Source organism: Notolabrus celidotus, unplaced genomic scaffold (genome assembly GCF_009762535.1).
Source record: "Notolabrus celidotus isolate fNotCel1 unplaced genomic scaffold, fNotCel1.pri scaffold_145_arrow_ctg1, whole genome shotgun sequence".
NCBI lineage: Eukaryota > Metazoa > Chordata > Actinopteri > Labriformes > Labridae > Notolabrus > Notolabrus celidotus.
This window is the reverse complement of record NW_023260022.1, coordinates 143,131-158,812: the sequence shown is the minus strand read 5'-3', so window position 1 is coordinate 158,812 and position 15,682 is coordinate 143,131. Positions and strand designations below refer to the sequence as shown.

Genomic DNA, 15,682 nt, shown 5'->3' with positions numbered 1-15,682 from the left:
AGCTAACAACCACAGTATGATAGTCCACCTGTCCCGGGTCGGACTCGCCCCCTCAGCGTGGTCTTGCAGGTTGAAGCCTGACTTGTTTCTGGTCCAGTCTCTGCTGGAGTTGAAGTTAAGACGTAAACTTGTTCAGTTCTTAAAGTACGATCATGAATTCTGCAAGCTTCTCGAAGTCGTTGCAGAAACAATGAATCCACCTCATGCCTCCTGTCTCCTTCCTTTCTGTCCCTTTTCCTCCACTGCCTCCTTCCTCCGTCACATCCTCCACTTCTCCATCCCTCCCTCTGTCCTCCTGACCCCCCCTCCTCTCCCTCGTCTCTCTCTCTGTCTGTCTGCTCCCTGGGCCATCTGACTCGGCAGTGACCGCCTGTGACCTTTAGCTGAATGCAGGAGGAGGAGGAGGAGGAGGTGGCGGAGGAGGCGGAGGAGGCGGAGGAGGAGGATAGACGGAGAGCAGGCAGTGGATGACAAATGAGCTAATTGCTTTAGATTAACCATGGAGTGTCTGCCTGCCTGCCTGCCTGCCTGCCTGCCTGCCTGCCGGGCTCACAGCCTCCTCCTGTCTAGACAACACCCCAGAGGGAGGGAAGAGATCAGCAGCCTCTCTCATGCAACAGTTGAAGAAATAAAAACACTTTAATGGCTTTAAGCTTGTTTTCCTCCAAGTTTAAAGAAGTGAAACTTCAGTGCAGAGAGAGAGAGGAGGTCAGCCGTCCCTCATGTAGTTTAAAGGCTCCTTCTATTGATGTATAAATGTACTTCAAGGACTCACAAGAGAGCGATTTGAAAACATAAAGATCAAATATGTTGCTCCGGAGAGAGACGCGATGACTTTTATGTTCCTGCAGGTTCCAGAAGCTCAAACTTCTACCCTTGTAAACATCCACTAGTTCTGACGTTTCTTAAATAAGGCCGTCTGTTTGCATTCACTGACAATAATGCACCATAACTCCAACACATTAGATGCTCATAGCTACAACTTGAAGTGCCAGGAAGCTGCAGGGTCAGTGCATCAGTGCATGAGTTTAGTGGAGAGCACGTTAAGCCCAAATATCTTTAAAGGATGCAACATGAGAAACACCTGATCATCTGTGAGAATACAGAGACATCTCCCTGAATGAAACCTCAATATGTGCAAATATAGAGTCCAAACATAATCCACAATCATCAGCATATGGAGCAGGTGCAGAAAGATGTCTGATGCATCCGGTATCTCCTCGTGTTTGGAATAAATTGAACATTTCTTGTTGTGAGAACGGAGTGCAGCAGACCCCGGGTGCTGCTCGGGCCGTGTTGATGAAAAATGTTTTTGTGCGACTTCACTGAAGCGTGTTTTTTGGCCTTAAGGGTGTTTTTCTTCTGCAACACATTCGCTTTCAAATTATTCTGGCAGCCAAGAAAGGGTCTCTGAAAGTAGAAGAGAAGGGAGGGAGGAGGAGGAGGAGGAGAAGAAGAAGGGAGACTGGGACGTCTTGGTTTTTATGTGTTTTTTAATAATGCAGCGGAGGATTTGTCTGGATGTTTCTCTGCTTTGCTAAAGTGGAAAAAGTGGTGCATCGATATATCGTTATGTAATGCTGTTACACCTTCTTCTGGAAAACGCTGTCGCTGAAATGTGCAGAACATCTGGATGGAAACATGACATGAGAGGAGGATTTTCCTGTGAAGGTGCAGAGTGGAAGGAGTGAGGTAACGCAGGGAGGGAGGAGAGGAAAGAGAGAGAGAGAGAGGAGCACTGCTCAGTGACCCGCTGACCTCCACAGTTTGGGAGCTGACAAGTTTTACTGCAGGCTAGGACACACACACACACACACACACACACACACACACAGACTGAGTCAGGGAGTTTTTCTTAAGATGACGCATCAAATCAGAGGAGCCGGATTGGAAGCTGAATTTCCTCGGCTATGCAACGAAGACGTCAAACTTTGTGCTCCGTTATACAACAGCTCGTATTATATTAATACATTTAATATGCAACCTTTCTTATTATTAATTTAAGAAGGTGAATTATTTAGATTCTTATATTGCTGAAAATTAGAAATATTTTCAGCCTGTTTTTGTTTGAGCCTCTTAAATTCTCAAATAGATACTCAGATCATTAAAAGAAAGGATTTATAAGACAGAGATCTCCAACCTCTGGATGAACCTGGGTGATTTTTATTTGTTAATTATTTTTTTATTATTATTCTATTTAAATTTATTTTTCTATATTATTAAATTCAATTTGGTTATATCTTTATATTTTATATTTTCTTTATTATTATTCAGTTTTTTTATTTGATTTTATTTTATTTGTATTTTATTCTATTTAAATTTATTTTTCTGTATTATTAAATCCTATTTTTTTTATTCTATTTTTTATTTTATCTATTTAATTTTTATTCTATTTAAAAAAAAATCTATATTATTAAATTCTATTTAGTAATTTATTTGTATTTTATTTTATTCTATTTTATTTGATCTTTATTTTTTCTGTATTTATATCTTACTTTATTCCTTCTAGTAATATTTTGACTTTCTTACCTGCTGTATAAGAGCTCTGTAATGACTGAATTTCCCTCCCTGGGATAAATATCGTATTTCTGATTCTGAATATCTGCTGATGGAAAACACACAAAGCTCTCAGCTCTCAGATTAACGTCATGCACTCACCTGTTAAAAACAACAGAGATGGAAAGACAAACTTCCTGTTCTCACATGTTGAAATATGAGGACAGAGAAACGAGCAGATTGTGACTTCCTGGTTCTTAAACCCGAGCTCTCGTCAGAAGAGTTCAGGAGCTTCAACATTAACATATTAACTCTGTAATGAAGAGTTTGTTTTTGTGTCTGAGTTTAGAGAAAGAAAACAAAGGAAAGAGAGAGGGAAGAGGAGTGGTGGGAATGTTTTGGCTGAAAGACAAAGTTCAACACCAGAGAGACAGACAAGCTGTCAGCAGGCTGTGGGGTCCACACACACACACAGATGGCGAGGTTGGCACCACAGTGTGTTGGAGTGTGTGTTGTTCTACGATGATAACTGTTTTCTTTAATAAGCAGAGGAATGTGTTTACGTCTCTGTGTGTTTGTGTTTCCTCCATCCTTCCTCCATCCTTCCTCCATCCTTCCTCCTCTCTCCTGGTTTCAGAGATCTGTGAGAAACATCATTCTAAAAACTGAACGCCGTGTTTCTCCTTTCAGTCCAGTCTCCTTGACACCGCTCTGACTCTCTTCGTGATCTCCGTTTTCTTCCTCTCCCTCACATCACGTCCTGAAACACAAAACCCTGAAAGCCTTACGATGAGAGGCCACCTCTCACTTTAACCCGCGGCTCAGCGGCGGCGTCGTAGTAGAGCAGCCGACTACGAGCTGACTCACATTTTGTCAGAAGAGCCTCTTGAACCTTTTTTTCGATTTTCAGCTGAGTCATTCCTCACAGCAGGACGGGCTGTAAACTTTACAGGCACAGTCTCAAAATCACCCTGCAGGGCCGAAATCCACAGGAGGCCCTCGTCTGCAAAACAAACAACTCTGATGAACGAGATGAAAACAATCAGCAGAGCACCACTCTGCAACAACTACTGCAGGAGTCTGCCATGTAGCTTTGTAATGAGACACCTGAAGAACACCTGAACATAAAGACGCTCTTTAACAGGTGAGGGGAACACGAAAGGGGCCGCTTAGCATCACACGTTCATGACGACTCTGTTTCACCTCGTCTCATTAGGTGAGAGAAGTCGCTGCAGAGGCCCGAGCAGGAGTGTGTTCATGAAGTTCCTGCTGTTTGAGAATCGTGGTGTACATCCATGCACGAGGCACAGCAGCATGTCTTTGATGATTATTTGACTATCCAGACACTTAAGCAGGTAAAGGTCTCGTTACAGAGACACAGCTCAGCTCTGTGCAGCAAAAGGTGGGGTTGCTGACAGCTCGCCTGCACAGTAAGACGCAAAACAAGAGCAAACTGCTCAGAGCTGCTCAACTCTATGAATATGATCAGTGCAATATACTTTGTGAATCAGACTCCGAGACGGAGCAGATCAAGGGGGCAGTTCTTGGTGATATTAGCGGCCGCAATCCATTCTTACGTCGGACGTCCGACGTCCACTGGATCTGTCTATGATCTGCGTCCGGATCTGGACCGCCGGACCTGGAGTCATGTGACCGAGGTTTTCCCCATGGTAATCCCTGAATCAAGGATTCTCCTCTCCTCATCCATGTTGTCTTTCTGGTCCTCTGAAAACCTCTGACCTGTTGACTATTGGGACCATGGCTGTGTTGTGTCTGCCTCCATCTTCAGCATGTAGAAGCAGATTGCTGGAAGTGAAATCCCTCTCTCGCTCTGCAGGAATATCTGGCAAGATAGAATCTAAAATCATCAGACTTTGCAGACTTCTGTCAGAACTGAGGATTTATATCTTACGTCAGACTTCCAAGGGACCCTTGTCCGGTCCAGCTCCGTGCTCTCTCGTCCGTCAACACCCACCGGCTGCATTTTCAGGACCTCCGGACAGCTGGAGTCATGTGACCGAGGTTTTCCCCACAGTAATCCCTGAATCAAGGATCCTCCTCCTCCTCCTCTCCTCATCCATGTTGTCTTTCTGGTCCTCTGAAAACCTCTGACCTGTTGACTCCAGGCCTGGCTCCGCTCATCATGACTTTGGTTTGTTGTTGTAGTTAAGTGAAATACGATCTGGTGATAACACAGAGTGTTTTATTCTGAAAATTAACCGGATGTTTTCATTTTGTTTTGGTGAAACCTGACTTCCTGTCCCGCTCCATCTGCTCTGTTGAGATTGAAGCGTCGTGCTCCGGCATCCGGGAACAAATAGAAGTCTTGTGTATCTGATCCATGGAGGACTCTGAGACGCAGCCGCAACACAACGGAGCGGATCCAGAGGAAGTTAACACATTGAGTAGAATAGAAACCTATCAGATCCGATGCTGTGACGGATCTGGACACAGATTTGGAGGAATTTAGCCGTCACACTCTGATACACCGATATTACGCCGCTATTTGAAGCTATTTCACTTTGCAAATGTTCCTTTACTCCTCAGCTCTTCAGCAGAGATCAGAGCTGAGATGAGCCTCTGCTAACTTTATCTCAATATATGACCATAAACCTTCGTCCCATTAGTTAATAAAGAGATAAGCAACATTTAAATCAGCCGAAACGTTCAGGAAGTAGTCCCAACATTTCCTTCAACAAATTACTCCTCAAGACATCTCTGACAAACGTGCATCATACCGGAGGCACCTGAGACTCATGTTGGCTCTGTAGCACCGAACAACTTCATGAATCTAAGCCCTGCAGGACTTAATCCACACCTCTCTGATCGCTTTAACACAACAAAATACACCAGACGTTTTTAAATATTGAGACTGAAAGGTTTCAGTTTGTTTAGTTTGTTTTCCTGATTTCAATAAGCAAAACATTCACACATCAGACTCCCCCTCCTCCCCTCCATCTCTCTCTCTCTCATCATTATTCCGTCCATCCCTCTGACCCATCTGTGTCTCCCAGACGCTCCCACCACTCCCCCTCTCTCCCCCTCCTCCCTCACATTGACCCCTTTGTTCACAGCCATTGGGTGATGGTGGTGGCGGTGGTTGTCGGGAGTGGGGGCAGCGGGGGTCTGGTCAGCTGTTTCCTCAGTCTCTGTGTGTGTGTGTGTGTGTGTCTGGACACTGTGGGAATGTGTGTGAGAAAAAGTTGCAGACAAAGCTTGTGGCAGCGTCAGAGTGTGTGTGTCAGCCGGTGAGGACACACGCGTGGCGTCAGAGCATCCTCGGGACATGTAGTTTGGAGCGTCGCTGCAGCGGGGACTTTTATTTTTACTTTTCTTTTTTTTGGGGTTCAGTTTGAGGAGTTCGGGGATCTTCAGGTCCGGGTCGCTGGATTACAAACTTTGATCAGTTTTTGGTGTGAGTAAAGATTTCTGCAGAGAGGAGAGTATGCAGCCTTCATCAGGGAGTCACAGCCATGAGGACTGTGTGCAGACTCAGCTGTGTGGTGAGTCTCAGATCAGCCGGATTAAAGAGTGTTTGCACATTTAGTCACCTTTTATAGAAACATGATGGAGAGAACTTAATCTTTAAGGGAACTAATCGCTGGTTTAGCTTCTTAAATTCCTCCTTTTACTACATCTGTGTGTTTTGCATCTTTAATAATTGAATATCTGAGAGTTTCAGACCGTTTGTCGGACATGAGGCGACATGTGAGGCCTTTAAGTCTTCTGGAAGTCGTGTTGGTTGCACAGCTCAACTTTTAGGGGTTGCAAAATTGCAGAAATTGATGACTCAGACATCATTGTGTCTGTACTCCTTCAGAACTTCTCATTCTCACGTTCTTGGTGATCATACAGTCAGCTTTCAGTTGTGTATGCTGAGTGAGATAAAATAAGAGTCACATTTTCTGCAGCATCCACACGAGAAAATCCAAATTTCTTTGCAACTTGGAACCTCAATCTTTGTCTTTATTGGCCTTTAACGTCCACATAACATCCGTCGATGAGAAAGGATGCATTCCTCTGCAGTTCAAGTGCAATTAAAGATGAATATATGGATACTATGGGACTAAATCTGGACACATTGATGGAGGATTGTGCGCGAATCACTCACTCTTAGTCGTCAGTATTTAATATCTAGCTAGGTTAGCTGTCTTCCTCCACAAACAGGTTGATACATTTTATACAGGGGTCTATTTCTGCTCTCAAAGTCATGTTTTGATTTACCTTAACAAGTTATTTTCACAGTTTGAGCATCTAGTTGTTGTTCTGGTCGATTGTACTCCGGATAGAGCGATGGAGGCGGTTTCTAAGAATCCTCGTTTGATACTAAGAGCAAAGTTTTTACGAGTCCTTTTGTGCAAAAAGTGACAACAAGCTAAAACTGCAACAGAAAGATGATCGAATGCATGAAGAAAAGAAGCATTATAAGCAGATGTGATAATAAATATAAGGAGTAAACTGTAGAAACAAAGTGTGTGTGTTGAAAGGCAGCCGCTGAAACTCTGACATTGAAATCAGATTTAAAGATTTCAACAGGAATGTGAATAAACTTCGTCTGCGGTGCGACCCACAAATCCAGAGTCACCGGACACCAAAACCTAAAGCTGTTTGTGTTTGTTCACCGTGTTAGTGTTTCTGATTAGAGTTACACATGCAATGATCTTTGTTTATGTTGTTGTTGTTGTTATTGATCAGTTTGAAGAGTTTCTCCTGATCGACCTGAAGACTAGAGGACGTTTCATTCTCTCAGAGATCTGAAGGGGAAGAGTTAAAGTCAGGTTCAGAGGACGTCAGCAGCTCAGATAGAGGTTTTTAAATCATACATGTTGTGTTAGAGTGCTTTTGTGTAGTCATGGAGCTGTGTGTGTGTGTGAGTGTGTGAGTGTGTGTGTGTGTGTGTTGTGTAACGCTGAGCTGATCAGGATTGCGTAACGAGTCTGTGAGAACTGGTGTGAAGTGTCTGAAACCAGTCTGCTTTCTGTTCTCCTGTCTGACCTCTGCCTGCTCCCGAAGAGGGGAAAAGTGTGAGAAAAAGGCTCTGTGTGTGTGTGTGTGTGTGTGTGTGTGTGTGTGTGTGTGTGTGTGTGTGGTAGGGGGAGGGGGGCTTTAGAGCAGACTGTCTCTAAACAAAGCTTGGCCTGTCTGGTCGGGCCAGGCTCTCTCTCTGTGTCTCTGTGTGTGTGTGTGTGTGTGTGTGTGTGTGTGTGTGTGTGTGTGTGTGTCTGACCTCTGCATAAGGACTTGATGTCTGTCTGGACGGTGTCTGAAACCTGGTTTCTCTCTCACACACTGATAAGAACATAAATGACTCTTTGTTGTTGTTCTCACACTCTGCAGGTTTTAGAGACATTAAAGTCAGACGTCACAGCTGATCACAGACTTTATGTTTGTATTATTTATTATGAATGTGATTTTATTTAAGCTGAGTAATCCACAGATTATTATTATTAATAATAATAATAGTAATAATATTATTTATTCATATAGCACTTTTATAAACAGGGTTACAAAATGCTTTAAGAATAAGAAATAAACTAAAAGAATGAAAGAGAAAAGTGAGGAAGATAAATTAAAGGAAATAAAATAATGTTGGAAGAGTAAAAACAACAAAATATTAAATATTAAAATAATTTAAAAAATCAGAAATATTAAATATAAAAAATACATATTTTTAATATAAAATACAAAAACACATTATAAAAGTATAAAATTATAAAATAATTAAATTAAATAAAAAAAATATATTAATCTTTGATTTATGTGAGGTTTGAGTTTGATGCCAAAAAAAAAATTTGTCTGTTTTTAAAAAAATAATTATAAGTTAAATTTTTTGAGTTTTTTGCATTAATCATAAAGTCAAGTTTTTAAAGTATTTTTCTAATATTAAGGTATATATTTAAATTAAATGTCATACATTCTCTCACCTCTTTTAAATCAAAGACTAAGACTTTTTTATTCACCACTGCCTTCCTATCTTAGATTATTTTAACTCACTTTAAATTAAAATTTTAATGTAATTTTTAATATATTTCTAATTTTCCTTTTCTTTTCTGTTTTATCATATTTGTCATTTTAATTGTGTTCTTTTATGCCTGTCTGAATGTCTCCAATGCTTTTAATGTTTTAATGTAAAGCACATTGAGTTGCCCTCGTGTTTGAAATGCTCTATACAAATAAAGCTGCCTTGCCTTGCCTTGCCTTACATGTAGAGAAGAAAACATGTATTCTAGTGTTGACCCATGATTCAAAAATCAAGACATTGAAGGCAATAAACGCATTTAAATGTGACAAAAAAATCACTTTCACTTACAAATACAAGACTTTTGTTAAACAATCATGTGATTTAATTTAAGTTAAACAAGTAAGCAAGTCAAAAAATAAATAAATGAGGAATAAGGCGCCATAATAAACACGCTTTTCTTTCATTCTCAGTTTATATTTAGTAAGATCTGATTTTATGAAGCTCAAAGAAGTTTATAAAAAGTGTTTGATGCACGGATGATGAAACAGATTTCTTTGGCTGTTATTATAACTCTAACTCTCTGATGATATTAACAAGAAGCTAAATAAACGTTGGAGATTTACTCGCAGGATATACAAACAGTCAGGAGTGTGTTTCTTTTTGTTTGGAGGTTTCTGGAAGTTACAAAGATCTTGTCTTTAAGTTGAGGCAGGTTTGCTGAGGAGATACAGATCTTTAAATATAAAGAGCGTGAGTGAATATTTGAAGAGTCATTGAAATGATTCATGAAGATTAGAGGAGACTGAGTCATGTGCCTACACTTCCCATGATGCCCCTGGACATGTATTCAAACTGCTTGTTTTAAAAACCCTGCACCTGTATGAACTCAAACCTCCATCCCATCAAACATAACCCTGGTGACGTTCAGACTGACCGTGCTCCCTGTCCCTCTGTCTCTGCAGCCCAGCTGGAGTTCGTCCAGATCCTGGTGATCGTGGTGGTGATGATGGTGATGGTGGTCGTCATCACCTGCCTGCTCAACCACTACCGCCTATCAGCTCGCTCCATCCTCTCCAGACACGCCCCCGCACGACGGAGACACCTGCCGCTGGCCAACGTAAGACACACAGAGTTCATTCACCTCATGAGACCAGACGGACGTGTGTTTATTCAAGAGTCATATTTTCATATCCTGCTTCCTGCTCCGTCACTACTGATCTCCTGAACGCCACATTTCACTCATAAACTCAGACACGGCTCAGTTTACATGTCAGACGTTACACGCACTTCCTGTACACGTCGGTTACATTTCATGGAGTGGATGAAACTTAATGGAAGACGTGCCGCACATTTCAACATCAGTGTTTCCTTTATTAAAGATAACAAACATAAACTCTGCGTGTGACAGAATAAACTCTCTGAGGCCGCCTCCTCCCTCTGAGTCAACGATTCAGACCACAACGATGCAGCAGAGCAACGTTTACTTAAACAAGAAATCTAACAGTCAAGATCAATAAATTACATTTCTTTGAATTGATTTGATTCAGAAAAATATTCTTAATATGGACTTTAAAAACTGTTTTAAAATGCAATTTATTTTAATTTTAAACATGTGACTACAAATGTGATTAAATGTTGAAATTCTGCGATTAAAGTCAAGTCAAGTCAACTTTATTTATACAGCACATTTAAAAACAACCAGTGTTGGCTACAGTGCTTTACAAGGTAAAAAGTAAAAATTACATGAAGACAACAATAAACAACAACATAACTGGATATTAATGTCCTCTTCACGAGGAGAAGGCCAAAGAGAAGAGATGGGTCTTCAACAAAGATTTAAAACATTCAACAGTGGGGGGCCGATCTTAATTGGAGTGGCAAGCCATTCCAGAGCTTTGGGGGCCGCTGCTGCAAAGGCTCGGTCTCCCCGGGTTTTAAGGCGACTTTTAGGCACATCCAGGAGCAGCTGGTTTGTTGACCTCAGTGCTCGGGTTGGGTTGTGAGCATGGAGAAGATCAGCCAAGTAGGATTGTAACAGAGGTCTAGGGCCTCTACAGTTGCGCGGAATAGAGCGGTGAACACTATGGTGGTGTGAATCCTGTAAAAGATTTGCGGAGGCTGAGCTTCTAGTTCAGGTGATTTATTCAGAGATGAATGTGGTATATCTGGCAATGACACACAAATCTTCCCTGAAGTCTGCAGCTCACCAGTCATGAACACACTGAGAGCCTCACAGACCCAGACTTACTGGAGCCGCTTGTTAACGCTCTGCTCTGTTAAAGGGACAGTGACCTTCCCCGTGAATGAATACAAAGATATATGCCAGTAACAACACAGAAACACAATGATACAACTGCCATACATTCTGACTTTCTGAGGACGCCTAAAGGGCTTTCCTACAAGGATGGTGCCAATCCATTTAGGGCCTTGTATGTTAAAAGTGCAACTTTAAAATCAATCCTGTGACGGACTGGGAGCCAGTGGAGAGCACGCAGCACAGGTGTGATGTGCTCCCTCTTTTTCCTGCCAGTCAGGAGGCGAGCTGCCGCATTTTGTACAAGCTGCAGGCGCTGAATAGACGCCATGTCTGAGCCGACATACAAAGAATTACAATAATCAAGCCTAGCAGTAATAAAGGCGTGTGCTACTCTCTCTAGATCCTTAGGAGGGAGATATGCCTTCACCTTCGCTATGAGTCTCAGCTGGGAGAAGCTGGACTGAACCACAGAAGAGATTTGTTTCCCAAATTTGAAGGCACTGTCAAAATGATGTGATGTCTTCAAATCTTTAAAATAATATAAATTCACGTGATTTAGTTAACCCAGTTTATAAATACTAATTGAAAACTGTTAAAATGAAATAAATAATAAGTCTTTTTTACTTGAAATTAGGGATGCTCCGATCGATCGGCCACCGATCATTATCGGCCGATTTCTGTGAAAAAGTACGTGATCGGCGTTTGCCGATCAATGCCTTCATTGCCGATCACAAAAAACCATCACCTGTGGCTCATACTTTGCAGCCTGAAGAGGACCTGTGTGTAATGCGCCCCCTCCCCCTTTCCTTCACACTGCGCAGGCGCACAGCGGCAAACCACAACAAACATGTCTGTCGTGTGGAACTTTTAGACAGTCTGTGAGAGTAATGTAAAGTTTGCATCCTGCAACACATGAAACGAAAAAATACCTCGCAGGGGAAGCACGTTAAAAAGCTTCAACACAACGGATTTAATAAGACATTTAAAGAACAAACCGGAAGCTCCCCTCCATCGTAGGAGTCCAGGCTGCAGCTGGACTGTCTTGTCCCAGTCTCACCTGACTTTACCTTCAAGCTCCGGCCCTCTAAGACCGTATCAAGTTTGACAAATATCAGCTTCCTGCACTCTCAGCAAGTCTGCAGCATCTTTATTCAGCTTGAGACAGAGACATTACAGACTTAGTGTTAAACTGTTAAACAGTAACTCATTAATAAACAGAACTCCTGCAGAGCGTGGATCAGAGCGAGGATCAGATCAGAGCGTGGATCAGATCAGAGCGAGGACCAGAGCGAGGACCAGATCCGCGTTTGAGTCACAGATTCTAATGAAAGGAGACGAGCAGAGTTTGAGGAGCAGCCGAGTGACACAATGTGATCACAGTGATTAAACACTGCTGCGGGCTAACACTAACGTACTGACTCATGTCTTTATTAAGGCACCACACACACACACACACACACACACACACACACATACACGGGCTGACTTACACCTGAGGCCTCTGCAAACATATGACTTCACTTCCTGAATCACCTGCTACTGAACCACTCATGTGTGCACGTGTGTGTGTGTGTGTGGCCCCAGTCTGCCAGTGAGATATGAGTAAAGGATGAAGCATAATGGTGCACACGCACACACACACACACACACACACACACACACACAGACGCGCGCACACACACAGGGTGAGACAGAGCTGCTGATAAGCTCTGGGGAGTCATTGTCCTAGTTAATTTGGATTAGCAGACAGACACAGTGACACATATACATCATGACAGACAGACAGACAGACAGACAGGCAGGCAGGCAGACAGACAGACAGGCAGGCAGGCAGACAGACAGGCAGGCAGGCAGGCAGGCAGGCAGGCAGGCAGGCAGGCAGGCAGGCAGGCAGGCAGGCAGAGAGTTTATCTGTTCCACGCAAACGTCAGGCCAAGACTTTCACAAAGTTATCACCTGAATTAAAGTTCATTAACGAGACACAGCAGCAACAAATCACAAGTTCTGCAAGGATGCATCCCTTAAAGATTCAAACTACACGCTGGTATAAAGATTCAAAAGATGCTGCAGTGAGAGGAGGACTCACTCAGAGTTCAAGACCATATTTAAAGGAAAAACAGGGACATCTGAAAACGCTGTGCTGGATTCAGTTTGTTGCACACCAGCAGAGCCCCCTGGTGGACAAGAACGTCATTACACATGAAACCAAAGTCTTATCATCTCTTCTATATACTCAGTGCAGTTTTTATTCCCACAGAGGAACAAAAACAAAACTCAGAAAAGTTTGAAACCTTAAAGTTTCACGAACATCTCTTTACTTAAATTTGACTTTTGTTTATTATCGCTGAAAGAAAGAAATCTCCTTTGACTGATGATATCTCTCTCTCTCTCTCTCTCTCTCTCTCTCTCTCTCTCTCTCTCTCTCTCTCTCTCTCTCTCTCTCAGGAGGGCAGCCTGTGGTCCTCTGAGGGAACAGGGACAAACAGCGGTCTACATGAGGTCAGTTCTTCAACCAGAAATCCTCTAAAATAACCCAGACTAAATCTCTCACAGCTCTGGTTTTTGTCTCACATCCTGACGCTGCATTATTTCGTTGATCTTCCTCACTCCTCCAGCACCAGGTGTACAACCCTCGCCCTCCAGACAGACCCGTCCCCTCGTCCTACCTGCAGAGGGAACCTCAGCTGGCCCAGTCCCACCCCCACCCTCCTCTGCAGTCCCAGCGCTTCCAGCACACCTACGCCCCGAGTCGCTTCCAGCCGACGTACCCGTACCTGCCCCAGAGCCTCATCGACCTCCCCCCGACGATCTGCCTCTCGGACGGGGAGGAGCCCCCGCCGTACCAGGGGCCCTGCACCCTGCAGCTCCGAGACCCGGAGCAGCAGATGGAGCTGAACCGAGAGTCGGTCAGAGCGCCGCCCAATAGAACTGTGTTCGATTCCCACCCGATAAACCCGTCAAGCGCCTGTTTGCAGGCCAGGTAACCATCCCGCCTCTGTCTCTCCAAATCAAATCCTAGTCCTGTGAATAATGATGTTAGCTTCTGTGGCGGTGATGTTCTTCTCAGTCTTATGATGACCTGTGTCGTTTTGCTAACAGTCTGCAGGCTCCTCCTCCAAGCGTCCACTCTGGAGTCAGCGTACTGGAAGCCCAGGAGGCCTTGTCCCGGCAGCAGAAACCGGGTCCTCGAGTGGACGGAGCTCCCCCGACCTACAGCGAGGTGATCGGGCACTACTACCACCCGACGTCCCTGACGCCCGGCCACAACCACCGGACTGTGTCGTCCTCACAGCCGCCCCCGTCCTCGTTCATACACGGCCTGCTCCGACCTCCGCCTCAGCGGCAAGGAAGCGTGGACAACAGGAACGCCAGGAACACAAAGGAGAAATCCCAGAAGCCTCAGCAGGTGTGACAGAACTGCTCTCCCCTTTTCCCCCCCAGACTGTTTCTGCTCGCCACTCGGGAAGTCGTCCAAGCAAACGAGGAAAAAACCTGGTTAGATGTAGTCGCAGCGCGCACGCTGCTCCAGTTCCACGGGATCAGGCGAGGACTTGGAGGGAGCTGGCTTCTCGAGGTAAGAACACCTGGAAGCCACTTCGCTCCTGCAGAGCACACCGCAGGAGGAAAACCTGCTGCTTCCTGTTCCACAGAGAAGAGGGGCAGAAGGCGGGAGCAGAAGCCTTCCTCTCCCCTCTATCAGACTGTCATCAGTATAAATATTTACTCGTTCTGTTTGTTCCTGTAGAACTTTTTGTTCGTCTTCTTCGCGCTTACAAAAGATTCCTTTCCAGGCAAAAACGGCGAAACGTTGCAATCTTCTTGGTTCTTCCAGGTTTTGTTTTCAGTGATAATCCCCCTCGCTGCTTCGACTCCACCTAGTTCTGAGATCAGCCGCTCCTGCACCACCTTTGAGCTGCACCCCCTTCGGACGAATCGGCACGCTAGAATATTCCCAGAAAGACTTAGATAGATCTTAAACTAGCTTAGCACAGTGCTAACAGTCCTCCAGCTACATGTTCTGCCTTATATCGACCAACCGGTGCAGGAGCCGACGCTTGAATCCCTTTTTTAGTTCTTTGGTTTGTTTTCTAAAGAAGGTTTGCACAAAGTTCAGAAACAGAAAATCTGCAATATGATGGAGACGACGCCGAGAGAGTGAGCGGGGTATTTTTCTACACGTGATAGATTCTTACGAGTTCTGATGTTTCTGTTTGTTTGTTTTTACTTGTTGTTTAGTTTTAGAAAAAGAAACATCAGTGATCTGTTGAGGTGCCAACTCACGTGGAACATTTTGCTACATACATGTTGGCACGTATATATATGTTACATATGGAGTATATATACACACATGTATGCAAACCGAGAGCGAACTTTACAAAGCACGAATTTAGAGTTATTTATATAAATGCTGAAAAGAATTGCACTATTTTTTAGGATGAGCAGATGGAACGTGAGTGGGAGACTTTTACTGTGAAGGAGCTCTGTCGACTGAGGCAGAAACCAGAACAAGAGAGACCTTAGACCTCTAACCAGAGGGGTTTACACCGGTGTCACAGTGTCACATAGATCCTGACGGAGGCTCAACGGACTCGGATCACACGTTACCGTACCATTGATGAAAAGAAGAGTAAATCCCTCACTTATGCAAAAGCCCCGAGTCCCACGAGCCGACGCCTGTGGGCCCAATCAGAAACTCTGCTCTCTCTCTCTTTCACCCCATTGGCCGAATCGTTAGCCAATCCCAAAGCTGGCTGTCACTACCTCGACCAAACAAGTCAAGCACATACGAGTTTGCTCATCAGACTTTTTGTGTCATTGAAAAACAAACGTCTGAACCAATCAAGAAATGTGCGACGTCACAGAGACGTAGCGTGTCGTAGACGTGTCGTAGACGTAGCGTGTCGTAGACGTGTCGTAGACGTGTCGTAGACGTGTCGTAGACGGAGCGTGTTGTAGACGTGTCGTAG

At 44.0% G+C, this 15,682-nt stretch overlaps 1 protein-coding gene across 1 annotated transcript; it reads left to right on the top strand.

Annotated features, from left to right (window-relative positions):
- The first annotated feature begins 5,728 nt into the window (after positions 1 to 5,728).
- On the top strand, positions 5,729 to 14,445 carry pmepa1 (prostate transmembrane protein, androgen induced 1). The gene is made up of 5 exons (XM_034678403.1): positions 5,729 to 5,999; positions 9,421 to 9,575; positions 13,161 to 13,214; positions 13,331 to 13,695; positions 13,815 to 14,445. Exons 1-5 carry the CDS (start codon positions 5,942 to 5,944, stop codon positions 14,125 to 14,127), a joined length of 945 nt encoding a protein of 314 aa, XP_034534294.1. The 5' UTR covers positions 5,729 to 5,941; the 3' UTR covers positions 14,128 to 14,445.
- The last annotated feature ends 1,237 nt before the right edge of the window (positions 14,446 to 15,682 follow it).